The 27,406-nt window shown below is 49.0% G+C and overlaps 1 protein-coding gene across 1 annotated transcript in view; it reads left to right on the top strand.

The window, feature by feature from the left end:
- Window positions 1–24,283, top strand: part of LOC142485590 (IQ and AAA domain-containing protein 1-like) — a 153,642-nt gene extending 129,359 nt beyond the window's left edge. Inside the window, exons 9-11 of the mRNA XM_075584469.1 lie at window positions 4,631–4,720; window positions 14,227–14,282; window positions 24,094–24,283. Coding sequence (XP_075440584.1) covers window positions 4,631–4,720; window positions 14,227–14,282; window positions 24,094–24,283 — 336 coding nt within the window. The remainder of the gene's footprint in view (window positions 1–4,630; window positions 4,721–14,226; window positions 14,283–24,093) is intronic.
- Window positions 24,284–27,406: the final 3,123 nt, after the last annotated feature.

The following is a 27,406-nucleotide window of genomic DNA, read 5'->3' as shown; positions in this document are numbered from 1 at the left end:
TTTAAAGTTATAGGAACCGGGACATTTGCATTTCAGCCAGGCAGGACAGCGGATACATTAACCATTCACTATTGTCATTTATGATCAGCCATGTCCAGGGAGTCATGCATAATGTAGGTCCCGACTTCTGAGACTCCCTGTGGAGATGACTCCAGAGTGTCTGCAAAAGTCTGGGGCTTCAAAAGGTACCGACCTGGTGAAAGTGCTAAATGTCAGGAGATGTATATAAACAGTTTGCCTAGCAGATCTCCGGGCATCTAGGAGGAAGGTAGACATTCTGCCGCTGTGCAAGGGGGCTTGGTCAGGTATGCTAAGCGGGTTAAGTGTGAGGTTAGCGCATGACCCTTGGCATACCGTGAAGCCCTTTGCCCGGCTGCAGGAACTGTTGGCAAACTTGCCATTGGGTGGGAATTTGCTTGCCACACCAAGATTGGCTGTGTATTACCCAGATAGGCCTGGGAGGGTTTTTATAAGCCTGTGCAGGCTATCGGTGGGGGTTCAATTGTGTTCTTCTGTGATCCATCTGAAGGCATAGCATGCGGTACAGAGATGATTCCATCGCTACCAAGTAGTGTACCCCGCTACAAAAGGTTGTTAGAACTAAGGACTTGTAAACGAATTTTGCAAGAGCAGAATGAAGATATTTCTTTCGGCAGAGAAACGGGCTGCAAGCGGCACCCCTAGCCAAAGACGGTTTTGCGTCTCATTTGCATATCAACTCCGCTCTTGGGAATTGATACCTATGTCACGGGAGACCAGGTTCTACAACACCTTTTTATAACCGGGATCATTTGATTGAGCAAAACAAGATGGTAAAATAAATGGTAATTTATTTCTTATATCAGACGAACACACAATCTGCGGACTGTTAAAGCCCTTAACATTGTGGGAAATAATGTTTACAGCCATGTGCATTTGTTGTGAGATTTGCTTACCCCTCTCATGTTTGACTGCTAATGACGCCGTCCTTGTGAGGACAGGGAATGGGGAAGGGAACACACAAAAGGGAAGACCGGGGAGAAAATACATACAAAACATGTAGAACTGAGCCTTTTCTAGTCTTTAGCGACCAAGGCTCCTCTGCTCTAGGGTAACGGACGTTCCCTGGACCCACACAGCCTGGGGCCCAAGGACATGGGCTATAGATGAACCCACAAACCCGTGGGTCTTGCTCTATAAGCTGAGATAGGCCTAGCTCACTGAGTTGCCAGAACATGCCAACTGCAGAGGAGGCGGTGCTCCTGCCCGCCCCCCAAAGCACAAAACTTTCTTTGTTTTTTATTTGTAATTTGTGACATGCTATCTATTTTGCAGTGTGAACACAGAAAACATCCCCACAACATAACCCCCCCAACCTCTAAACTGTAACGAGCCTATTTTTCCCTGTCCTATACTGCTGCTCATGCTCCGCTCATTCTGCTACCCCTTAGTACATTTACTCCTGACCTCCACGCTCATCCATCCTTCTACCTCCCTCCCAAACCCCTGCAAACACCTAATCTCAAGCTGTATAAAATTGTAGGCCTCCTCCTACACTATCCCGCCCCCCCCTGGCGAAACCTATATGGGAGTATCTCTGTAGTTCGCCTCTCACCCAGCGAAGTCCATTGTGGCCTCTCTGCGGTGTTATGTTGTGTGTTAACTGCACCTCGTGCAATGATCGATGATGGGACCTAGCACTACAATCTCCCTCCTGCTATGGGTATTTTCTCCCTCCTGCTTGTGGCTGCTTCCTATTAAATCTATCCTACCCTGCCCCTTAGATCCGCTGTCCCTCACCCCCAACCCCCCCGCCAGGACTCCTACCTTCGTCCTCTCTCCCATACCCTCCGGGCCTCCCCCAAGCTTATGTCCAGAGACCCCCGCTGTCCACGTTCTCTCCCCTTCCTCCTCTCCAGCTCCCGCTACTTTAGCTTACCCGGTCCTCCAGCAGCGGAATTCGCGCACCGCCACCAGGATCCTAGGGGCAGCCACTGTGCATGTCTGTCAGTCGGAGTCTCCTGAGCTGTCCATCAGAGAGTCTGTCGGCGTCTCCCGAACTCTTTCACCTCCGGGTTCCCCTTGTCGTTTCCTCTGCGAACTGTGGCGAGTCCTGGTAGCCGCTTTCCTTCTGGTCGGGTACCTCCCAGGCTTGTCGGTGCTGTTGTCGCGGGTTTCACGCCATTTCTCCACCGCCATCTTGGTCAGTGCGCCTCCTTCCTCTCCACTTCCGGGGAGATCCATGTTGCCTAACTACGCGGGTCTGCCATCTTCCCCCTACTTGTTCCGCTGCAACTCCAAGTGAATGCAAAGAGGCCCAAAAGAACTGGACCGGCGCAAATTCTGGATCAGGGCTCACTCTTCTTAACCTGAACAAGAACAAGGTAACGGGCATTGCCCCTTTAAGAGGCATAACTTTTTACAATTATGTAGCGGTTTGGCTCCTTTAAGTCTTTCATGGCTTAATTGGATAATTCAATGATTGCCTGTGAGGCCTCACTCCCTTCTACTTGTCTGCAGCACTGCTCACTGTCTTCCAGTCTGTGTCTAGGGAGGGTTAGATCTCAGCCTGGTGAGTAAGTACTTCTGTAATTCCTACTTTCCACAGGAACTCCTCACCTTCTGAGGCATACTTGAGTGTGTGCGACCTTCAATTTTTTATAACCAGAAGTCCAAAAGGAAGGCCCATCTATATTTGACCCCTTTATCCCTTAGGATTTCCGTGACGGGTTACAGGGCCCTTCTTCAGAGTTGGAGTTGAAATATCCTGGAAGATAAGCATCTGAATCCACTGAAACGTCACTGTGGGGGAGGCTTGGGTGATTCTGCACAGTTTTTCTTTTGTTTTATAATAATGCAGTCTTAGAACCACATCTCTCGGAGGATTGTTTGGTTGGGGCTTTGATCGGAACGCCCTATGGCAACGGATCGTCACGAGCTCGGCCTCTGTCTTTCCAGGCAGCAGGGAGCCCATCCATCTGCTCAGCATCTCCTCCACATCCAGGATCTCCTCCACATCCAGGATCTCCTCCACATCCAGGATCTCCTCCAGGATCCTACGAATCGTGATGTTATTGCGGGGATCCCTGTTTTCACCGTCCTCCTGTTTTTCTTCTAGATCTGTAACTCTCTTTGTGAGGAGGGCCAGCTCCTGTTCAGTATCCTTCTGATATTTAATTGAGGCGTCGATTTTCTGCCCCTATTTATTTGTGCGGTCCCCGATGCTATTTATATCTTTCGTGAGACTCTCCACCTCGCAGTGGGAAAAGGCTTTCAGGTCCTGAAACAGTTTGGTAATGTCCTTTTTTTATTATTACAGATGCAGCGGCCGCTATTCGAACATTTCACACATTGTATACCTCGGAATACCCATGTCATGGCGCATGATTTCTTCCAACCTTACGGGAGACGAGGTTATTTACACCTTTTTACCGGGATCTTTGAGCAAAACAAGGTAATGAAATATATTGTCATTTATTCGGCATAAATTCGCTTACACACAATGATACACAAAATACAGACAAAAAGACACACTTTGGGAGTGCGGTCAAAAACTAGACTTTCCTAGGTGCAGGGAACTCTATGGGAGAGTTTTACCCTGACCGGGACTTAGCCCGGAATCTCCTGGAACCCAAATCGGCATGAAATTCCACACGCCATCGGTACTTTCTCTTCTGAGAACTTGGTCCCTCCTAACCGCGAGTTAATCCAAATCTCCGCTACGATCGTTTCTGAAAATTTGGACACAAAAGTCGGGACTCAGTCTCTGGCAGGCAGGCTTTCCTGGCTTGAAATCGAAGCCGGTTGCTCTGCTATTCACGCAGAAGCAACTTTGAAAAGCCCGCTCGCGCTCTTACTAACGGAGGACCCGACTCTGATTGGCTCACAGATTCTTATAGTATTCTGAGTTTCATTCACAAAACTCAGCAACCAATCAACACGGGGAACTTTCCCAAGCAGCCAAGCCGGCTAGAAAAAACGGGTCAGCGGGAAATCTAAAATAGCCAAGAGACAAGCGCAAGCCTGCCACCTCTCTCCCTGGCTATCTCAATGCCACCTTCTGGGCAGGCTCCACCAGGTATGGCAGAGCAAGTGGCATCCCGGAGAACTGCCATTGATCTCCGGACCCAGTGCAACCGGCTTCGTTTTTAGCCGGAGAAGCCTGCCTAGCTGAGGTCAAGTTTTACAAGTTGCGGCCAAGTTCTGAGTGGAGAACAAAGCGGGGAAAGCACTGCGCCTCTCCCGAAAAGAGTACTGCATGTACCTGGATGTGAGTCGGACAAGGTAAGCCTTCCCGAAGCAGGCGTCCTGCACCTAGTCGAGGATGGATATTCACCCCAGAGCCCCAGTTAAGTGTGTTTTACCTGTATTTTGTGTATCCTTTTGTATGTCTGAGGGTTTCACCAGAATAAACCTCATTTTATTCCACTACCTTGTTCTGCCTAGTGAATTGATCCCGAATGGTAGAAAAGTGTTAAAAGTACTGGTCTCCCGTGACAATGGTATTGTATAATCATTGTGTAGTCATTAAATATGTACAACGCTGCGTATTGCGCATCATATTGTAATTGGGAAATCCAGTTATGATGTGTGTGGGAGAGTGTGTGTCTTGTGTCACACTGTCCTCCCTCCCACCCTGGCACATACACAGGTGGACGAGTTGATGCGTCAGGAACTGCGCACTCTGAGAATGATTATTGATCGTGACCCAGGGAAGACTAGCAAAGGGAAGAGCGAAAAGGTGAGTGAACACCACAACAAATCGACAACACAACCAGATGACAACACAATCACATAACCATAGAACACCGCGACCATACAACAACATAGCAGCACAACCACATGACAAGGGATACCCCACTCCAATTCCACCCATAACCCATACCATAGGAGACACCCACACACACACACACACACACACTATATAGGCCCACCATCCCTTTAAGGAAAACCAAATCATAAAAATAAAGCCTACTCCTATTAGGAGACTGTCTAAACATCAGCTCCCTCTCTGATTGTCGCTGGCCAACTAAACTGGCTCCCAGCTTTAAACAACCCACCGGATTAGTAACAATATCAACAGTCCTTAGGTACCCAAATATACATTATTTAGTCCTTATCTGTTGTTGGTTGGGACTCTGTGTGACGGTAGTGGTAGCTGGCATCACAAAACTGGGATGAAGCCCAGCTAGCTATCCCTAAATCTATGTAACTTGGCCACTTATGTAAGGCTTATTTCGGCCAAATGTCTTTAATATCTGGGGAAGAACAGGGAATGTGTAAATGTACCCCATGTCTGTAAGAATGTATTTCAAAGCCTGTATTCTTTATTCCCTCTGACAATCCTTCCCCCGTTTAGAAAGTCGGCATTGTCTTATGATGTGATTTGTGGTCTGTGTGTAAATCACTGTAATGTGCTTGGGTGTCAGCCCTGCAAGAAAGTAAATTAGATATTCCTCTGTTACTGTCATTCCTATGGAGAAAGACTGAGCAATCCACTTAGTTGAAGCTCTCCATAGAAATACTATGATTATAACCAGAGTTGGGACTGTTAGGTGTCAGGACTCCTGTGGGGAGGTAAAAGGCTGCTGATCAGATCTGGGAGTAAGAGCATTGTACTGCCCAGACTCTGAGGCTCTTACCCAGTGGGAGGTCTTGAGTGCCTTAGTATACCCTGTGATACTTAATACTTTAATACCTTAATACTCTGTGATACCCATGCTCCAATATGCAGAATAAGGGTACCGGGGGCCCACCTTCCATGGGTTACAACTGACCTTATAGCTCCTTATCAGGGATGCCTTGTGGAAAAGCTACAAAGTAACTGGCACTACAAAGGATCTCAATCACTACAGATGCCTGCGGAACATGTGCACAAGGCAAACAACGCATGCAAAAGCACAATATTACTCTGACAATCTCCTACAGAATACATCAAACCCAGCTTACTTCTGAAAGGTTATCAGCAATACATTCCAGCCTTCTAACCATCAACAACCAAGTAATATCACTACGGGGGATATTACTCTGACAAACCCCACTGACATTGCAAATGCATTCAATGATTACTTTGTGGGGTGTGCTACTAACTTATTAGCAAAACGCAGCCCAAACCACAAACCTGAATCTCATCCTGGGAGTACCCATATAGTCCCACCCCCTCCCAACACTGCCCACAATTTTCAATTTGGCTCAGTATCCAAAAAGGACATTACACAAGCGCTCCTCAAATTAAAACTAAGCAGCCAATGTGGACCTGACTTACTACAATCTAGGTTCCTAAGACTTGGTGCCCCAGCCATTGCCAAACCAATTGCTTCCATAGTCAACTCTATCCTGTCTGCAGGCCATATCCCTAAGACCTGGAAAATTGCCAGAGTTGTTCCAATCTTCAAAAGTTGGGACAAAAACAGTCTCAAACTACAGACTAATCTCTCTTCTCCCGCAACTATCCAAACACATGGAAAAATGTGTCCAGTCCCAATTACGCGATTACCATACCAAAACAAATTTCCCTAGCCAATTCCAATCTGGCTTTCGCCCCAAACACTCCACCGTAACTACCCTGCTAAAAGTTTGCAATGAAATCCAGTGTGGAATGGAACGGGGACAACTCACTGCTGCTGTATTCCTAGATTTTGCAAAGGCTTTTGATACTGTTGATCATGCTATCCTGCTTAACAAACTCCAGAGCTCTGGAATAGGGAAGCATGCTTTAAACTGGTTTCAGTCCTACCTATCAGGAAGATCCCAACATGTGTCCATCTCAGGCTCTAACTCCAACCCCTGGATATCACCTGTGGCGTCCCGCAAGGCTCTGTTCTGGGGCCCCTACTCTTCTCAGTGTTCATTAATGATCTTCCCACAGCTTGTAAGGAAGCCTCAATACACATGTATACAGATGACACAATCCTATATGCACACAGCCATAGCCTCTCTGACCTTCAACACATACAGGCATACCCTGCTTTAAGGACACTCACTTTAAGTACACTCGCGAGTAAGTACATTTCGCTCAATAGGCAAACGGCAGCTCACGCATGCGCCAGTCAGTACGTCCTGAACACCAATACCAGCTCCCTACATGTACCGAAGCTGTGCGCAAGCGGGGATACTATAGAGCCTGTTACACATGTGTTATTCACATCAGTTATGCACGTATATAACGATTGCCGTACAGTACATGCATTAAAAGTGGGAAAAAGGAAATGCTTCACTTTAAGTACATTTTCACTTTACATACATGCTCCGGTCCCATTGCGTACGTTAATGCGGGGTATGCCTGTACTTCAGTCTGACTTTTTGAGACTCGAAAACTGGATTTCCCAAAACAAACTGTTTTTAAACACTACCAGCCTATCAGAGCGTTGCCAGTCTATCAAAGCCGGGCAAGCACGGATTCGGATTCTGACAAGGGCATGCGCCAACCTGGCACCTCTGCCACTTGTCAGTCAGAAGACACCCACTTGGTTAGGCTCCTCACAGTCTGGCTTGGGGCAAATGGTGGTCCGAGGACTCTCATTCATCCCAGGACGTGAGTACTTGAGCCCAGCCCTGGTGCCCAAATGGCTTTCACACCTGGCAACCTCTGAGGCTTTCATGTCCGGGACCCGAGCAGACTTGATGGCACCAATCTTGGTAGCCAAATGGTCTCTCGGAACCACGGGCCTGGAAGTCCCAGCTCATATACTGTGTATAAGCATTTCCCCTTAAAACAATGTTAATAAAAATATTTTCACATTTTTCTTCTAGGTCCTTTAGTTACAGGGATTGACTGAAAAGACGAGCACGTTCCTTTTCAGCGCTCCTTGCCCTTCCTATAGTGAAAACTGTTCCTACGTAGAGCGAAATAACGCTTAGGTTCATTTTCACGGCTACATTCAAAATACATTGAAATCTGGACTTAGACTAAAAACAGCCTCGCAACCTTATCGATAGTTGGAGCACCCCAGAACCCCTATACCAGGTCCTGTTGATCTGGGCATATGCTGGGGGACCCCTATGGGACGGACCCCTGACTGTTCACAGGATATACATATCCCTGTGCCCCCATTTACCTTTCTGGTCTGTGCTGAAGCAATGATACCAGGCGGTGAGTTGCGTAACTGTTTTCAAGGGTGGATTTTGACCGAGGTGGTGTGTCTATATGTCCCCGGGAATACGACCTGATTCCCTGATACATTTTTTAGGTGGCCAGCAACTCTGAACCCCAGTTTTCTAGACACAATCTGACCACTATTACTACAAACTCCCCCTTGAAACTCACAGCCTGAGAATCTCCACTGGTTAGCACTCCAGGAAAGGTAAAACACACACACATGTCATGTACAACCAATGTGTCCCTCCCTGAGAATCTCCGCTGGTTAGCACTCCTGGAAAGGTAAAACACACACATGTCATGTACAACCAATGTGTCCCTCCCTGAGAATCTCCGCTGGTTAGCACTCCTGGAAAGGTAAAACACACACACATGTCATGTACAGCCAATGTGTCCCTCCCTGAGAATCTCCGCTGGTTAGCACTCCAGGAAAGGTAAAACACACACATGTCATGTACAACCAATGTGTCCCTCCCTGTGAATCTCCGCTGGTTAGCACTCCAGGAAAGGTAAAACACACACATGTCATGTACAACCAATGTGTCCCTCCCTGAGACTCCCCACTGGTTAGCACTCCAGGAAAGGTAAAACACACACACGTCATGTACAGCCAATGTGTCCCTCCCTGAGAATCTCCGCTGGTTAGCACTCCAGGAAAGGTAAAACACACACATGTCATGTACAACCAATGTGTCCCTCCCTGAGAATTTCCACTGGTTAGCACTCCAGGAAAGGTAAAACACACATACATGTCATGTACAACCAATGTATCCCTCCCTGAGAATCTCCACTGGTTAGCACTCCTGGAAAGGTAAAACACACACATGTCATGTACAGCCAATGTGTCCCTCCCTGAGAATCTCCGCTAGTTAGCACTCCAGGAAAGGTAAAACACACACACACGTCATGTACAACCAATGTGTCCCTCCCTGAGAATCTCCACTGGTTAGCGCTCCTGGAAAGGTAAAACACACATACATGTCATGTACAGCCAATGTGTCCCTCCCTGAGAATCTCCGCTGGTTAGCACTCCTGGAAAGGTAAAACACACATACATGTCATGTACATCCAATGTGTCCCTCCCTGAGAATCCCCACTGGGTAGCACTCCTGGAAAGGTAAAACACACACACGTGTCATGTACAACCAATGTGTCCCTCCCTGAGAATCTCCGCTGGTTAGCACTCCTGGAAAGGTAAAACACACACACATGTCATGTACAGCCAATGTATCCCTCCCTGAGAATCTCCACTGGTTAGCACTCCTGGAAAGGTAAAACACACACACATGTCATGTACAACCAATGTGTCCCTCCCTGAGAATCTCCGCTGGTTAGCACTCCTGGAAAGGTAAAACACACATACATGTCATGTACAACCAATGTGTCCCTCCCTCAGGATCCCCACTGGTTAGCGCTCCTGGAAAGGTAAAACACACATACATGTCATGTACAACCAATGTATCCCTCCCTGAGACTCTCCACTGGTTAGCACTCCTGGAAAGGTAAAACACACACACATGTCATGTACAACCAATGTGTCCCTCCCTGAGAATCTCCGCTGGTTAGCACTCCTGGAAAGGTAAAACACACACACATGTCATGTACAACCAATGTGTCCCTCCCTCAGGATCCCCACTGGTTAGCGCTCCTGGAAAGGTAAAACACACACACGTCATGTCATGTACAACCAATGTAACCCTCCATGAGAATCTCCGCTGGTTAGCACTCCTGGAAAGGTAAAACACACACACATGTCATGTACATCCAATGTGTCCCTCCCTGAGAATCTCCACTGGTTAGCACTCCTGGAAAGGTAAAACACACACACATGTCATGTACAACCAATGTGTCCCTCCCTCAGAATCTCCGCTGGTTAGCACTCCTGGAAAGGTAAAACACACATACATGTCATGTACAACCAATGTGTCCCTCCCTCAGGATCCCCACTGGTTAGCACTCCTGGAAAGGTAAAACACACACATGTCATGTACAACCAATGTGCCCTCCCTGAGAATCTCCGCTGGTTAGCACTCCAGGAAAGGTAAAACACACACACATGTCATGTACAACCAATGTATCCCTCCCTGAGAATCTCCACTGGTTAGCACTCCTGGAAAGGTAAAACACACATACATGTCATGTACAACCAATGTATCCCTCCCTGAGACTCTCCACTGGTTAGCACTCCAGGAAAGGTAAAACACACATACATGTCATGTACAGCCAATGTGTCCCTCCCTGAGAATCTCCGCTGGTTAGCACTCCAGGAAAGGTAAAACACACACACATGTCATGTACAACCAATGTATCCCTCCCTGAGACTCTCCACTGGTTAGCGCTCCTGGAAAGGTAAAACACACACACACGTCATGTACAAGCAATGTATCCCTCCCTGAGAATCCCCACTGGTTAGCACTCCAGGAAAGGTAAAACACACACACATGTCATGTACAACCAATGTGTCCCTCCCTCAGGATCCCCGCTGGTTAGCACTCCAGGAAAGGTAAAACACACACATGTCATGTACAACCAATGTGTCCCTCCCTGAGAATCTCCGCTGGTTAGCACTCCTGGAAAGTAAAACACACACACATGTCATGTACAACCAATGTGTCCCTCCCTGATTCTCCCCACTGGTTAGCACTCCTGGAAAGGTAAAACACACACACATGTCATGTACAACCAATGTGTCCCTCCCTGAGACTCCCCACTGGTTAGCTATCCAGGAAAGGTAAAACACACACACGTCATGTACAACCAATGTGTCCCTCCCTGAGAATCTCTGCTGGTTAGCACTCCTGGAAAGGTAAAACACACACACATGTCATGTACAACCAATGTATCCCTCCCTCAGGATCTCCACTGGTTAGCACTCCTGGAAAGGTAAAACACACACACATGTCATGTACAACCAATGTGTCCCTCCCTGAGAATCCCCACTGGTTAGCTCTCCTGGAAAGGTAAAACACACACACACGTCATGTACAACCAATGTATCCCTCCCTGAGAATCTCCACTGGTTAGCACTCCAGGAAAGGTAAAACACACATACATGTCATGTACAACCAATGTGTCCCTCCCTGAGAATCTCCGCTGGATAGCACTCCAGGAAAGGTAAAACACACACATGTCATGTACAGTCAATGTGTCCCTCCCTGAGAATCTCCGCAGGTTAGCACTCCAGGAAAGGTAAAACACACATACATGTCATGTACAGCCAATGTGTCCCTCCCTGAGACTCCCCACTGGTTAGCACTCCTGGAAAGGTAAAACACACACACATGTCATGTACAGCCAATGTGTCCCTCCCTGAGACTCCCCACTGGTTAGCACTCCTGGAAAGGTAAAACACACACATGTCATGTACAACCAATGTGTCCCTCCCTGAGAATCTCCGCTGGTTAGCACTCCTGGAAAGGTAAAACACAGATACATGTCATGTACAGCCAATGTGTCCCTCCCTAAGACTCCCCACTGGGTAGCACTCCAGGAAAGGTAAAACACACACACATGTCATGTACAGCCAATGTGTCCCTCCCTAAGACTCTCCACTGGGTAGCACTCCAGGAAAGGTAAAACACACACACATGTCATGTACAGCCAATGTGTCTCTCCCTGAGACTCCCCACTGGTTAGCACTCCTGGAAAGGTAAAACGCACACACATGTCATGTACAACCAATGTGTCCCTCCCTGAGAATCTCCGCTGGGTAGCACTCCAGGAAAGGTAAAACACACACACATGTCATGTACAGCCAATGTGTCCCTCCCTGAGAATCTCCACTAGGTAGCACTCCAGGAAAGGTAAAACACACATACATGTCATGTACAACCAATGTGTCCCTCCCTGAGAATCCCCGCTGGGTAGCACTCCAGGAAAGGTAAAACACACATACATGTCATGTACAACCAATGTATCCCTCCCTGAGAATCCCCGCTGGTTAGCACTCCAGGAAAGGTAAAACACACACACATGTCATGTACAGCCAATGTGTCCCTCCCTGAGAATCTCCGCTGGTTAGCACTCCTGGAAAGGTAAAACACACATACATGTCATGTACAACCAATGTGTCCCTCCCTGAGATTCTCCACTGGTTAGCACTCCTGGAAAGGTAAAACACATATACATGTCATGTACAGCCAATGTGTCCCTCCCTGAGAATCCCCACTGGGTAGCACTCCTGGAAAGGTAAAACACACACACATGTCATGTACAACCAATGTGTCCCTCCCTGAGAATCTCCGCTGGTTAGCACTCCTGGAAAGGTAAAACACACATACATGTCATGTACAACCAATGTGCCCCTCCCTGAGAATCTCCTCTGGTTAGCACTCCTGGAAAGGTAAAACACACACACATGTCATGTACAGCCAATGTATCCCTCCCTGAGAATCCCCACTGGTTAGCTCTCCTGGAAAGGTAAAACACACACACATGTCATGTACAACCAATGTATCCCTCCCTGAGAATCTCCGCTGGTTAGCACTCCTGGAAAGGTAAAACACACGCACATGTCATGTACAACCAATGTGTCCCTCCCTGAGACTCCCCACTGGTTAGCTCTCCTGGAAAGGTAAAACACACACATGTCATGTACAACCAATGTGTCCCTCCCTGAGAATCTCCGCTGGTTAGCACTCCAGGAAAGGTAAAACACACACACATGTCATGTACAGCCAATGTGTCCCTCCCTTAGAATCTCCGCTGGTTAGCACTCCAGGAAAGGTAAAACACACATACATGTCATGTACAGCCAATGTGTCCCTCCCTGAGACTCCCCACTGGTTAGCACTCCTGGAAAGGTAAAACACACATACATGTCATGTACAGCCAATGTATCCCTCCCTGAGAATCTCCACTGGTTAGCACTCCTGGAAAGGTAAAACACACACACGTCATGTACAACCAATGTGTCCCTCCCTGAGAATCTCCACTGGTTAGCACACCAGGAAAGGTAAAACACACATACATGTCATGTACAACCAATGTGTCCCTCCCTCAGGATCCCCACTGGTTAGCACTCCTGGAAAGGTAAAACACACACAAATTCTTTATTCTCACACAATCACATGCATTTCATGTACAACAGATGGGTCCAAGAGCTGACACTCTAAACTCAACAATATGGCTCAGAGGTAACCAGCCGGGTATAATACCTTTATTGATGGCCTGGTTAGCCACTCACGTCACACTGCCCCTGCAATGCCCTCTCCCCTCCCCCCCCCGGTTACGCCAGCACCCCCTCCTGTTACGCCTGCGCCCCCCATTATGCCGGCACTTTTCTCCCCCCCACCCCCCCCCCCCGTTATGCCTGCACCGGCGCTTGCGCACCCCCTTGTTACACCTGCGCCCCCCCGTTATGCCATCGCACCCCCGTTATGCCATCGCACCCCCGTTACACCTGCGCTCCTCATTTTGCCGGCGCTTGCGCCCCCCGTTACGCTTGCGCCCCCGTTACGCTTGCGCCCCCCGTTACGCCTGCGCCCCCGTTACGCCTGCGCACCGTTACGCCTGCGCCCCGTTATGCTTGCGCCCCCGTTACGCTTGCGCCCCCCGTTACGCCTGCACCCCCCGTTGCGCCTGCGCCCCCGTTGCGCTTGCGCCCCCGTTGCGCTTGCGCCCCCGTTGCGCCTGCGCCCCCCGTTACGCCTGCGTCCCCCCCGTTACGCCTGCGCCCCCCCGTTATGCCTGCGCCCCCGTTACGCCTGCGCCCCCGTTACGCCTGCGCCCCCGTTGCGCCTGCGCCCCCGTTGCGCTTGCGCCCCCGTTGCGCTTGCGCCCCGTTACGCTTGCGCCCCCGTTACACCTGCGCCCCCCGTTACGCCAGCGCCCCCCGTTATGCCTGCGCCCCCGTTACGCTTGCGCCCCCTGTTACGCTTGCGCCCCCTTTACGCTTGCGCCCCGTTACGCTTGCGCCCCCGTTACGCTTGCGCCCCCATTACGCTTGCGCCCCGTTTCATTTGCGCCCCCGTTACGCCTGCGCTATCCGTTATGCCTGCGCCCCGTTACACTTGCGCCCCCGTTATGCCTGCGCCCCCCGTTACGCCTGCGCCCCCGTTACGCTTGCGCCCCCGTTACGCTTGCACCCTGTTTCGCTTGCGCCCCCGTTTCGCTTGCGCCTGTATTTATCAGTGTTTCATTTTGTGCAGAAAAAGACCAAGAAAGGCGGCAAGAAGCGGAAAGTGAAAGATCTGACAGCAGACAGGTGTGTGACACAACTACACAATACGCCGCACAACTACACACAATATACTGCACAACTATACAATACGCCACACAACTACCCACACTACGGTGCACAATAACACACTACGGTGCACAATAACACACTACGCCGCAGCACTAAACACACTACACCGCACAAAACACATAATATGCTGCACAACTACACACAATATGCTGCACAACTATACAATACGCCACACAACAACACACTACGCCGCACAACTACCCACACTACGGTGCACAATAACACACACTACGCCGCACCACTACACACACTATGCCGCACAACTACACACAATATGCCGCACAATAACACACACTACGCCGCACCATTACACACACTGCGCCGCACAACTACACATAATATGCCGCACAACTATACAATACGCCACACAACAACACACTACGCCGCACAACTACCCACACTACGGTGCACAATAACACACACTACGCCGCACCACTACACACACTATGCCGCACAACTACACACAATATGCCGCACAATAACACACACTACGCCGCACCGCTACACACAATACGCCGCACAACTACACACAATATGCCGCACAACTACACACAATATGCCGCACAACTACACACAATATGCCGCACAACTACACAAAATATGCCGCGAAACTACACACACTACACCGTACAACTACACAATATACTACACAACAACACACAATACGCCGCACATAAAGGCTTAGTGTGCCTACCGCTAGGTTTACTTACACCCCCACCTACAAACTAAAACAACACAGTTTTGTGGAAGTAATAATTGGTCTCAGCTTTATTGTGAGAAATAAACTGTCAGCCAGTTGCTAGTCATTTGTCGTCAGCCCTATTTTCAGTATCTTCCATCGGGAGCCCTTCTCCAAACCGCCCTAGTCTACCGTCCTGACGGGAGCCATTTCCAAACCACCCGGTGGGATCCATCTCCAAACCGCCGCCCTGTCGTCCGCTCACCCTAGGTCCCCCTTTTCATGGCCACCTGGGCCTACCTGCATAGGACAGAGCCCAGCTTCCTAAGATTGGTGCCAGGGGTACATCGCCCGACCGCCTGCGTTGGTGCCTCCGGCCCGCACAGTCTTTTCGGGGGACCGCTATTTGCGGCCCATCCGTATCGGGTGGAGCCCCATTTCGGGTATTCACGGTGTCCCTATGATGACAGGACTGACAGTTCCGCCACCCGGCGGCCCCATTATGTCCACTTACTGGGGACTCACCCCACACCCCAAGCTGTGACCCTAAACCCTGACTGCTAATCGCTTGCAAAGGGCTGCGCATGTTAATATCCCTGCCAGCTGCAAACACAGCGTGCTCGCTGCCCGCTCCCAGGCCCAGTAAATGAAAGAATGACCTATCAGGCAGACCCCTGCGCTGCGCCGGCTTCTCCCACTGCGAAGACAGAATGCACGTTAGAACTGCAGAATTATTTCATTACAGAAAGTATATAGATTAAATAGCACTCCAACAGTGTAATGAAGATAAACAATGACCGTGGTGCCCGGGAACCTCGAGGTGACCGGCGGAGTTCCTAGTGCTGCTGCCAGAGACATTTCTGGATTTGGGTGCACGTAATACTCCTGACCAGCTACTGTAAGTGGGGACCTCGCCATTCACTTGGCTGACTTTGCTGTTACCCCATTATTGGCTTTTGTAGCTCACAGCAGCTTCTACTTTGCGCTTTGGCTCCTCTAGTTTCTAAGCACTGTCTGTGTGTTTTTCTTATCAGCTCTGTCGCTAGTCATTAGGCCGGATATTCCATTATTATCCTTTCTGCCATCAGTTCACCTTTTGACTTATCTTGTAGCCATTAGCCCCGTTGGGCGTTACTCAGATTAGCCCTGCTGCCAGTCACTAGGTTGGATTTTGCATTGCTTTCCTTTCTGCCATTGACTTATCTTGTAGCCATTAGCCCCGTTGGGCGTTACTCAGATTAGCCCTGCTGCCAGTCACTAGGTTGGATTTTGCATTATTATCCTTTGGTCACATGTATACTCATTTCTTTGCTATTGCGTATTTTTTTTTTTTTACTTGTTGGGAGACACTGTCCTTATAGGACATAAGGAAGTACACTTGATCACGGTGATCTGGGGAATGGGCCAGAAGGGGCATTATGCCCCAAAATGTTGCCCCCCTTATCTTTGTCTTGTTCCCTCCCCCCTTTTCCCATGTCTTTTCCTCCTCCATTTCCCTCCCTTCCCATTTGTTCTCCCATTCCACTTTGTGCACATTAATTGTATATTTGTACTATATCTGTAAACGGACTCTTTGCTATTTACACTACTCTGAGTAACCATACGCTACATGCCCTGGTATCTTGTGGCTATACTCTCAGAAACAAATCGCTATTTTGACTTTCTTTCATTATTCCGTTTGAGTGCTGGGTACCCTCCCTGTGTCTTATATATTATTAATGACTCCCTCCCTGTGTCTTATATATTATTTATTACTCGGCACGGCCGCCATGCGTTGTTATATGTTTTCCACATGCGGAAGGCTAGCGATTGCTTCGCCAAATCCCTCAATTCCTCTGCCCTAACTGATACAGATGATTTGGGTAGATCAAACCTCTTTCCTGCATGCCTGGGGCTGCCCGCCTAAATGTAGGGCAGTTGAAGCGAGAACATGCGTCTGCGATTATATTAAGCTTCCCTGGGACATGCTTTGCTTTAAAGTTTATACCCTCCTCCCCCCTCCCTCCCCCCCCCCCGCCTGCACTGCAGGACCAACCAGCGCAATAACCTTATCACTGGTGGTGACGTTGCCGATAGCCCACTCACCGCCTCTACCACCCCCAAATTGTCTGACCAGAATATGATATGCTTGTTTGCCAATTCCTTGGCCCATAACTCCACTGCTACTTGTCACGGAGACCAGGTATTTACACCTTTTTACCAGGATCATACATTGATCAAAACAGGTAAAATGAAATAGATTTTAAATTTATTCGCATGAAAAGGCATACACACAATGATATCCAAACTACATAAGAAGAGACACACTTACTTGGAACTGGGGTAAAATATTAGACTTTCCTAGCTATTTTGCACGTTAAACAAGAGTCTTTAGTTGACCAGGACAGCCCGAAATGCCCTGGAACTCAAATCGGCATGAAGTTGCAGATTTCACCCCTCCTTTCTCTCCAGAGTTCTTGAAATTGCATGACCGGGAATTAGCTCCAAAAGTCCTGGAACTAAAATCGTCTTGAAATCCCAGCCGCAACCGCTACGTTCAATTCTCAGAACTTGGGCGCAACAAGTGGAACTTAGAAAATATTTTGTCTTGGTTTTTCTGAAGCCGGTCTCTTGCTATTTCCATAAGGCCTCTTCTGGTCATTCCGAATTTGACTTCTGGCGCTTAGAATCTGCTAACCGGATTGGCTGAGGGATTCTTATAGTATGTTAGTATGTCATTAACAAAATACTACAGCCAATAACAGTGTGGTAACTTTCTTACCAGCCAATCAGAGTGAAGCTGGGCAAGAGAGGATTCTTAATCAGCCAAGGGCATACACAAGTTTGCCACCTTAGCCACTTGCTATTGAGATGCCACTCGCTGGGTCAGGCTCCTCCAAGTCTGGAGGGGCAAAATGTAGTCCGGAGGACTTCCATTCATCCCAGGACGTGGGTACTTGAGCCTTTCCTTCCTTCCCAAATGGTCTTCACACCTCAGGCATCCTCTGTGGCTTTCATGTCCGATGTCTGAGCTGACTCACTGGAACCAAGTTGGTAGCTCAGTGGCTCACTCAGAACATTGGACCTGAAAGTCCCAGCTCATAATACCGTGCACAACAGTGCATTTTATACCCAACACAAATGTTAATAAAAATACACTTTTACAGGTTCTAAGTCTCTGGGAATGGGGAATAGAATAAAAAGCTGCACTTTATTTCTATTAACCTATATTCACACATACTATTGTCACGGTGGACCAGGTCTTTTAACACCATTTATATTTAAGGGATCAATCGCAGAGCAAAACAAGGCAGTGAATTAAAATGAGGTTTATTTTGGATAAGACCTCGGAAACATACAAGAATACAAAATACAAAAATATACACACTTACGGGGGGGTCTGGGGAATGAGATCTACTTTTCCTAGGTGCAGGGACCCACTTCACCCACTTTCCCCTGTCCGCTTCTCTGTTTCAGGATATCAGAGTGCTGAACACACAGCGGCCACTCTGACATGTATCTCCAGCTGGTCACAGTCCAACTCCACACTCCTTCCCAGAGTGTCTCTTCCTCTGTTAGACTCTTCTGCTCTGACCAGCAGTGTTTCTTGTATACCCCTTATATAACCCTTGGTGGCTATCCTTTAACTTTGGGCAAGGGTAGTCAGCCAAGAGAAACAGTGCCTGGGGCTCAGACCTGGTAACTGATTCTATTAACTAGTGCCCTACCTTTGTTCTGATCATATCTTTTCTATGGAACAGTTCAGCTAAATGGATTACAGAAACCCCCTCCATCAAAATGATAGGAACAGGCACATATAGTACCATCATTTACATTTGCAGGGCTGACATGTTAATTCCATCACCACACAATACCAGGTACACTGGCGACACACTTTATTCGAGCTCGGCTAGTCCCACGAATTCGGGTATACCCGGGTGTATTGAGGTTTGTGACTGTTTTCTGCCCGAGTGCATTGAGGTATTTTCCAGGCAGGGATTGAAGCATTTTATTCCCGCTGGCTGCAATACTGCACAGTATATATATATATATATATATATACTGCATTACAATTCATGAATTTATGCCATCTGGTAGACACGCGAAGCATTGCAGCCTATTAAATCCTAATCATTATCATTTAACAGATCAGCCGCCCATCAGCCAGGCATGAACCCAGGCTGGGAAGGCAAACGCAACGGGGCTTGTCAGAGGTGAGGAGCGGCGCATTCCAGGTATCTGCCAGGTACATACTGGGTATTTGCTCGAATAAAGTGTGTCGGTGCAGTATCTAATCTGGGGGGAATTGCTAACACAGGCATAAATACAGACATATGGTAATTATGTAAAAGACAGGATTTAGAATTACACACAGCTAGCCCAAATCACATCATGACAATGTGTTACGCCGGAGTAGCCCGCAGACCAGACCTGTCCCTAGAACTGAGGTGGCAGGTATGAATACACACACCGACAGAGCGAGGGACGTGTCCGGGTTGTGGTATTAGATGGTGCCAGGCCAGATGGGGTGTATTGCGTGAATACTTGCCGGTACCATTTTCCCAGAAGAATGGTCGTTGCCGTTGCCGAGATCAGGGGTAGGAGATGTATGGAAGGATCGAGATGAGTGCCGTGGTCGAAGGGAGCCAAAAGGTACGTAAACAGGAACAATCTGAAGTCGAGAGCCTAAGGGGGTAGTCTGCCAAGCCGCGTCAAAACCGAGAGAATCAAAGAACAAGCACTGTGACACACCCATACAAAAACTGTGACGAGCGAGGAAGCACAGAACAGAGAGGGTATATAAAGCTGGAACAGCCAACCAGGAGAGGGGGCGTGCCTGGAGGAGCCCAGGGAGCTTCAGTACATTGGCTGCTGTTCTTAGAGCTCAGGTGACACTCAGCAAGAGCCAGATTGTAACCGTGCGGTGTTTGGGGGCAGAGCCTGAGTGGGGATAAGTCCAAGGGCTTTTGTGTGTGCACTGTAAGTCCGACGTGCACATGAGAGGAAGCGTGGAGTGCGCGTGGGGCGGCGATTCTGCACCGACGGCTTGCGGCGCAGAGCGTGGAGGAAGAACCTCGTGGAGCGTCCCACCATGCCGAGGGGTAAGTGCTGAAGCTGAAGGGGGCTTGCATGGTTGTAGTGGAAGGGTCTGAGCAGTGTAAGGAGAGAGCCGTGAGCTCCGCCTGAGGCGCTGTGTGCTCACATTCCTAACAGTACCCCCCTCTTCAGGATCGGCCTCAGGACGATCCAAGAACAGCTTGTCCGGAAATGTCCTCCTAAAAGTCTTCAGGAGGCTTGGCGCATGGATGTCTTTGAGCGGAACCCAAGACCTCTCCTCGGGTCCGAAACCCCTCCAGTGGACCAAAAACTGAAGCTGCCCCCTGGAGATGCGGGAGTCCAGTAAGGCTTGTACCTCGTATTCCTCGTTATTGAGTACCGTGACTGGATCTGGCTTGCTGGTCTGTTTAGAAAAGAAACGATTGGCAATGTGGGGTTTTAATAGCGAGGCATGAAAAACGTCTGGGATCCTCATGGAGGGTGGTAGTTTAAGGCGAAACGCCACTGGGTTAATCTGCTCCACGACGGGAAAGGGTCCCAAAAACCTAGGAGCCAGTTTAGGGGAAGGGACTCTCAAGCGGATGTTTCTTGACGAGAGCCATACTAAATCCCCTGGCTTGTAGTTGGGTGCCGGCCGACGGTGGCGATTGGCCTGAAGTCTAGCAGTATCGGCGGCCTTGTGGAGAGACTTTTGTACCTTGGACCAAATGTCTTGGAGAGTGGAAATCCGTTCGTCTACCGCCGGTACCCCAGAAGCAACATTGGAAATAGGTAGGCAGGGAAGATGAAACCCATAATTGACAAAAAATGGAGATTCTCGGGTGGATTCACTTCGGGCCGAATTGACCTCGTACTCTGCCCACGGGAGGAGTTGGGACCAATCGTCCTGGGAATCGGAGATGAAACATCTGAGGTATTTCTCCAGCGATTGGTTAGTTCTCTCTGTCTGTCCATTGGACTGGGGGTGGTATGCAGGGGAGAAGGAAGAGACAATTCCCAGTCTTTTAGTGAATGTCCTCCAGAACTTGGAGACGAACTGGGATCCTCTGTCAGAGACAATGGAAGATGGAATGCCATGGATCCTAAAGATATGCACGGAGAAAATGTCTGCTAGGGCGCGAGAGGAGGGCAGTCCCTTGAGGGGGATGAAGTGGGCCATCTTCGAAAACCTGTCTACGACAACTAAAATGGTGTTGAAGCCCCTAGACCTAGGGAGGTCAACTATGAAATCCATGGAGATATGGGACCATGGACGAGCAGGCACTGGCAATTGGAGGAGAAGTCCCTGAGGTCTCTGTGGAAGTCTCTTGTTCTGGGCGCATACAGGACAAGCGCGAGTGTATTCCGCAATGTCTTTAGACATACTGGGCCACCAAAAGTTCCGACGAATTAAGTCTAACGTCCTTCTGAAGCCCGGGTGACCTACTCACGTCTAAACTTGCAACCCGCCCCCAGCGTGCAGTGTTTGTCGTTAAACGCCCAACATTTCCCTTTTATTTTACGCCCTTTCTTGTTGGATAACTCTGGGGCCGACCACCCGGTCCCTCTCTTCAAAATGGCTGTCTTCTTCCATCTTTCCCCTTTGGCCACCAGGTGGCGTATGACCAGGGAATGCTCGTGACTACAGTACTGTGGTAAGACTTAAGGGCCCAATTGGCTTAATTGCCATCAATTAGACTGTTTTTCCTTCCTCCCTCGCCCCACCGCTCCCACTTTGCTCCACGATGTCGCAGGGGTCAGATCTTCATCTCTGCTCTGTGCAGGAAGGCCCAGAGAAGCTGCTTCTGAGGTTAGTCCCAGTTTTTTAAGGAAATCGCCCCCTTCCTCTACTCTCCTCATCGTGATGGCAGCCCCGTTTCTCAGCAGCATCAGGCCAAGCGGGAACATCCAGCGATATCTGATATTGGTGTCTCTGAGGGCTTTAGTGATAGGGGCCATATTTCTACTTTTGGCAAGAGTTGTGGGGGAGAGATCCTGGAACATTTGTAATTTCACTCCCTCAAATTCTAAGTCTAAGCTGCTCTGGCCGTCTGGCAAATTTTATCCTTTATTTTATAATAATGCATCTGGATGATGATGTCTCTGGGTGGGTCCCCCGCCTGCGGTCTTGACCGGAGCGCCCTGTGGCATCGGTCCATTTGCAGCTCTGATTCCGTCTTATCAGTGCACATGTGGGTCAGCCATTTTGACATGAACTCCTCTGGGTCTGTAATGGCTTCCGGCATCCCGCGCAGCCTAAAATTATTTCTGTGGTCCCCGTTCTCACCATCTTCTAATTTATCTGCCAGGTCAAGTACTGTTTTTTTTAGGGTGGCCGCATTTTTCTCTACCCTTTTCAGGGCCTTCACCGTGGAGTCTAACTTCGCCTCGAAATTGTCCGTTCATTCTCCCAGACAATTTAAGTCCTTGCGCATGTCCCACAACTCTTTCTGAAAAAAGGCTTTCATCTCTGCACAGAACACCCTCATGTCACTTGTCACAAATGTTGTCAGGGTGTGTTTGGGTAGAAGGGGGCCAGAGTTGCTGGTTACCCCAAAACATGTACCCAGGAATCCTACCAGATTCCTGGAGACATGAAGACACAGACCACCGGACAAAATCCTCCTTAGGAAGCAGCGGCTCACGGCCAGATCTCCCTGCTTCAGCACAGACCAGAACAGTAAGACCGGGCAGGAGGAATTCACATTTACGGGTCCCCCGGTATATGCCCAGAACCCAGTGTTGGGGTTCGGAGTCTCTCCCACCAGGTATAAGGTGGCGAGAGTAAAAATGTTTCTAAGTCCAGATCTTAAATAATAAAAGCGGCTGTGTGCTAACTTCTGCTAGGAAGCTCCCAGCGCTCTGACACTGGCTTTGTGCTAACTTCTGCTAGGAAGCTCCCAGCGCTCTGACACTGGCTGTGTGCTAACTTCTGCTAGGAAGCTCCCAGCGCTTTGACACTGGCTGTGTGCTAACTTCTGCTAGGAAGCTCCCAGCGCTCTGACACTGGCTGTGTGCTAACTTCTGCTAGGAAGCTCCCAGCGCTCTGACACTGGCTGTGTGTTAACTTCTGCTAGGAAGCTCCCAGCGCTCTGACACTGGCTTTGTGCTAACTTCTGCTAGGAAGCTCCCAGCGCTCTGACACTGGCTGTGTGCTAACTTCTGCTAGGAAGCTCCCAGCGCTCTGACACTGGCTGTGTGCTAACTTCTGCTAGGAAGCTCCCAGCGCTCTGACACTGGCTGTGTGCTAACTTCTGCTAGGAAGCTCCCAGCGCTTTGACACTGGCTGTGTGCTAACTTCTGCTAGGAAGCTCCCAGCGCTCTGACACTGGCTGTGTGCTAACTTCTGCTAGGAAGCTCCCAGCGCTCTGACACTGGCTGTGTGCTAACTTCTGCTAGGAAGCTCCCAGCGCTCTGACACTGGCTGTGTGCTAACTTCTGCTAGGAAGCTCCCAGCGCTCTGAAACTTGCTGTGCGCATAGTTCAGGGAGAAACATATAAAACAACCATAACTCAATTTTTATCGCGTTTTATAAAAATTGATGAATGAAAGTCCCCCTCAAATAGTGTATTAAACATAAATAGGTATATTTGCAATTTCATTCAGAACACCAGAAATAGGGAAATACTCATTTATTGTAGCAACCCACTTAGTATGCGTGTAGTGACTCACTGTAAATGAGCTGAGAATGTGCAGCTCCGGACTTCTAAGGCATCCCGCTGGCTTGATGCCACAATGTCTGTAAAAGTCCAGAGTTGAAATGGCTCAGTGTCCCTAAGGTGTTAGTTGGGGAGGGGTTCCTCAAGTATCCCCATCCTAGTGTGAAGTCCAGGCAGTTTGGCAAATGGTGGCCAGCCCAGACTTACTGTCGCCAGGTAGAGGGGCTGGGTCTCATATGCTAAGAGGCAAAGGTGCTAGGTTGGCCCATGCTCTTAGCAGAATGAGAAGCCCCCTCTGCCAGGCTTGTGAATTATTGGCAACTCCGGGACAGGTGGGACAAGTTATTCCCACGGAGAGATTGGCTGCACTTGATAGGTATAGTGTTCTGAACCCTATAAAAATTCCTGCAGCCCATCGGGAATCAGATTCATCCAAGATTTACCTAAGGTTCTAGAAGATTCATCAAAGACTTCGTATGATACCAAGATCCCAAGTGCCATTACAGTGGTGGCAGAACGAAGGAAGCAGCTCCGTCGGAGTACACAGCGATTGCGACTTGCACCGCTGACCGAGGACAGTTCCAAGCCGTTTCACGAGTAATGCCCGCTCCTGGAAAAATGCTCCTAAAGACTTTGTTTCAAGATTTCTTTCTGGAAACCAATTATTTCGTTTGCCCCCGTCCCAGTAAGTGTATTTTGACTGTAATTGTGGAACTTTATGTGTATGTCATTTCGTTGAACTGATTACAATTTATTTTACCTCCTTGCTTTGCTCAATCATATGATCTTATAGCTCTTTCTGCGTTTGTCACTAACAACAGATTTAGTTGGCCTAGTACTGAAATTATTTGCCTGTAGTTTTTCCGGGAGGGGTTGTTTTATGTATAGTTTCTAGTTCTGATAATTTTTGTGTTAGTGTTTCAATTTGCTTTGTTTTTTCTTTTGTTTTTCGAGAAACCAGAGCAATTAGCTTACCTCTAATCACTGACTTATGGGCCTCCCAAAGGGTAAAAGGGGAAACTTCCGGGGTGTTATTTATTTAAAAATATTGGAACAGTTCCTCTTACATTAATTGAAGATTATGTGGGTTCGACAGTAGAGATTCGTTTAAAAACCACAACCTTGTTTTATTTTTGGACCTGAGGCCTCCCAGTTTAGTTATAAGTGTAGATTGGTCCGACCAATCAGAGGGGGCAATTATTGCTGAGGAAATATTATTGTTACGCCGGTGCTGCCCGCAGACCAGACCCGTCCCCTGTGCTGAGGTGGGACGTAGGGATACACGCACGCGCAGCAAAGGGAGCGAGTCCGGAGTGTGGTGTTAGTGTTGCCAGGCCAGGTATAGTAATGAAGACAATACTTGCCGGTACCGGTAGTAGAGGAGGAGTAGTTATTGCCGTTGCCAAGGTCAGGGATAGGAGAGTTGCGGATGATCGAAGGTATAAGCCGTGTTACAGTGATGCCAGAAGTCACGAAGTCCAAGTAGAGCCAAAGTCGAGAGCCAGAGGGGGTAGTCGTCCAATCCACGTCAATACCTGAGGAGTCACTGAGAGAATAGTCAAATGCTTCCATACAGAACTATGTCGAGCGAGGAGTGATGGGAAGCACAGGCATAATAAAGCTGGGCAGGCCAATGGGAAAAGGAGGCAGGCCTGGAGGACTGCAAGGAGTCCTCCCTGATAGGAGAGAGGTGTTACAGACCAGCTGAGTGTAATCATTGATTTGCATGGAACTGTGTGATGCTTGGGGGCGACGCCTCACTGCAGGAGCAGTGGTTAAAAGTGCTCTGTTAGGTGTGTGCTCTGTAAGCTGGGAATGCATGCGCATAACGTCTGAGGCTGGCGTGCGTGTAGGAGGGCGTGGGCGTGCCCGGCGCTGAGCAGAGGAATCGCCGAGGGGAGTGATCCCGCGACGGCGGCAGGGGCGAGGAGCCGTGGAGACCGGTAAGGCAGGAATGTTTTGTGTGTCCAGGGACTCCTTGCGGAGAGGGAGTGCTCTGTGTGGGAAGCGAGGAGAACGCCGATTCCTGACAATTATCACTAATGTGTTGGTCTATTATGATATAGTCTATTTGTGAATAACTGTTATGGGGATGAGGGGAAAAAAAGAGAAGTCTTTTACCTTATTGTTCATTAATCTCCATGAGTCGACCAACATCAGTTCCTTGGTCATGGATACAAGTCCACGAGTGGTGGGAACTATCTTATGTGGTGGTGGAAGACTGGGGAATTTATCTAGGTTTGGATACATTATTGCGTTTAAGTCTCCTGCCAGAATTAGAAGACCTTTCTGGACAGAATAAAGAAAATTTGTTAGCTCCTGGAAAAAGGATTGTTAATTTTCATTAGGGGCATAGGTATTAACTATTGTTAGATAGGTATTGTCCAGTGATCCTATATGACTAAAATTCTCCCAAGGTCACTTTTAATTTTGTTTACTTTTTCCGTATGGGATGATGAGTGATAGATTAGAGCAGGGGTGGGGAACCTTTTTTCTGCCAAGGGCCATTTTGATATTTATAAAATCATTCAAGGGCCATACAAAATTATCAACTTAAAAATTAGCCTGCTATATTTGGTCAAACATTTAATGAACTCACCCCTAATGTGATGGCTGGAACTGCTTCTCTTTGGGTGACTGACTGACTCTTGGTGTCTGTACACACACACGTACACACGTACACACGTACACACACATACACCGGGCAGGGGGGAGGGAAATCAGACTCTCAGACCTACTCTCAGACCCACTCTCAGACCCTCTCTCAGACTCTCAGACCCACTCTCAGACTCTCAGATCCACTCTCAGACTCTCAGACCCACCCTCAGACCCACTCTCAGACTCTCAGACCCACTCTCAGACCCACTCTCAGACTCTCAGACCCACTCTCAGACTCTCAGACCCACTCTCAGACCCACTCTCAGACTCTCAGACCCACTCTCAGACCGACCCTCAGACCCACTCTCAGACTCACTCTCAGACTCTCAGACCCACTCTCAGACTCTCAGACCCGCTCTCAGACTCTCAGACCCACTCTCAGACTCTCAGACCCGCTCTCAGACTCTCAGACCCGCTCTCAGACTCTCAGACCCGCTCTCAGACTCTCAGACCCGCTCTCAGACTGTCAGACCCGCTCTCAGACTCACTCTCAGATCCACTCTCAGACTCTCAGACCCGCTCTCAGACTCACTCTCAGATCCACTCTCAGACTCTCAGACCCACTCTCAGACTCTCAGACCCGCTCTCAGACCCGCTCTCAGACCCGCTCTCAGACCCGCTCTCAGACCCACTCTCAGACCCACTCTCAGACTCTGACCCACTCTCAGACCCTGACCCACTCTCAGACTCTCAGACCCACACTCACCCACCCACACACACTCACCCACCCACACACTAAATCACCCACACACACAATCACCCATACACACACACACAATCACCCATACACACAAAATCACGCCCACACACACAAAATCACACACAGACACACAATCACCCACACACTCACCCGCACACACACTTGCCACGCAGCTGGGGATCGTTGCACGTCATCGGGTGTGCGCGCCACAGGGATGCACGATGCGTGGGGGGGGGGGGCGGGGCCAGATTCCGTGCGGTAGGTAGAAGAGCTGCGGGTACAGGCAGAGGCAGCAGCAGGTAAGGAGGGAACACGTCGCAAAGGACGTGTTCCCCGATTCTTACAAATATAAATCTAAAACGTTTC

The sequence above is a fragment of the Ascaphus truei genome, unplaced genomic scaffold, assembly GCF_040206685.1.
Source record: "Ascaphus truei isolate aAscTru1 unplaced genomic scaffold, aAscTru1.hap1 HAP1_SCAFFOLD_608, whole genome shotgun sequence".
Classification (NCBI taxonomy): domain Eukaryota; kingdom Metazoa; phylum Chordata; class Amphibia; order Anura; family Ascaphidae; genus Ascaphus; species Ascaphus truei.
The sequence above is the reverse complement of the archived record's forward strand: the minus strand, read 5'-3'. Positions and strand labels throughout refer to the sequence as shown.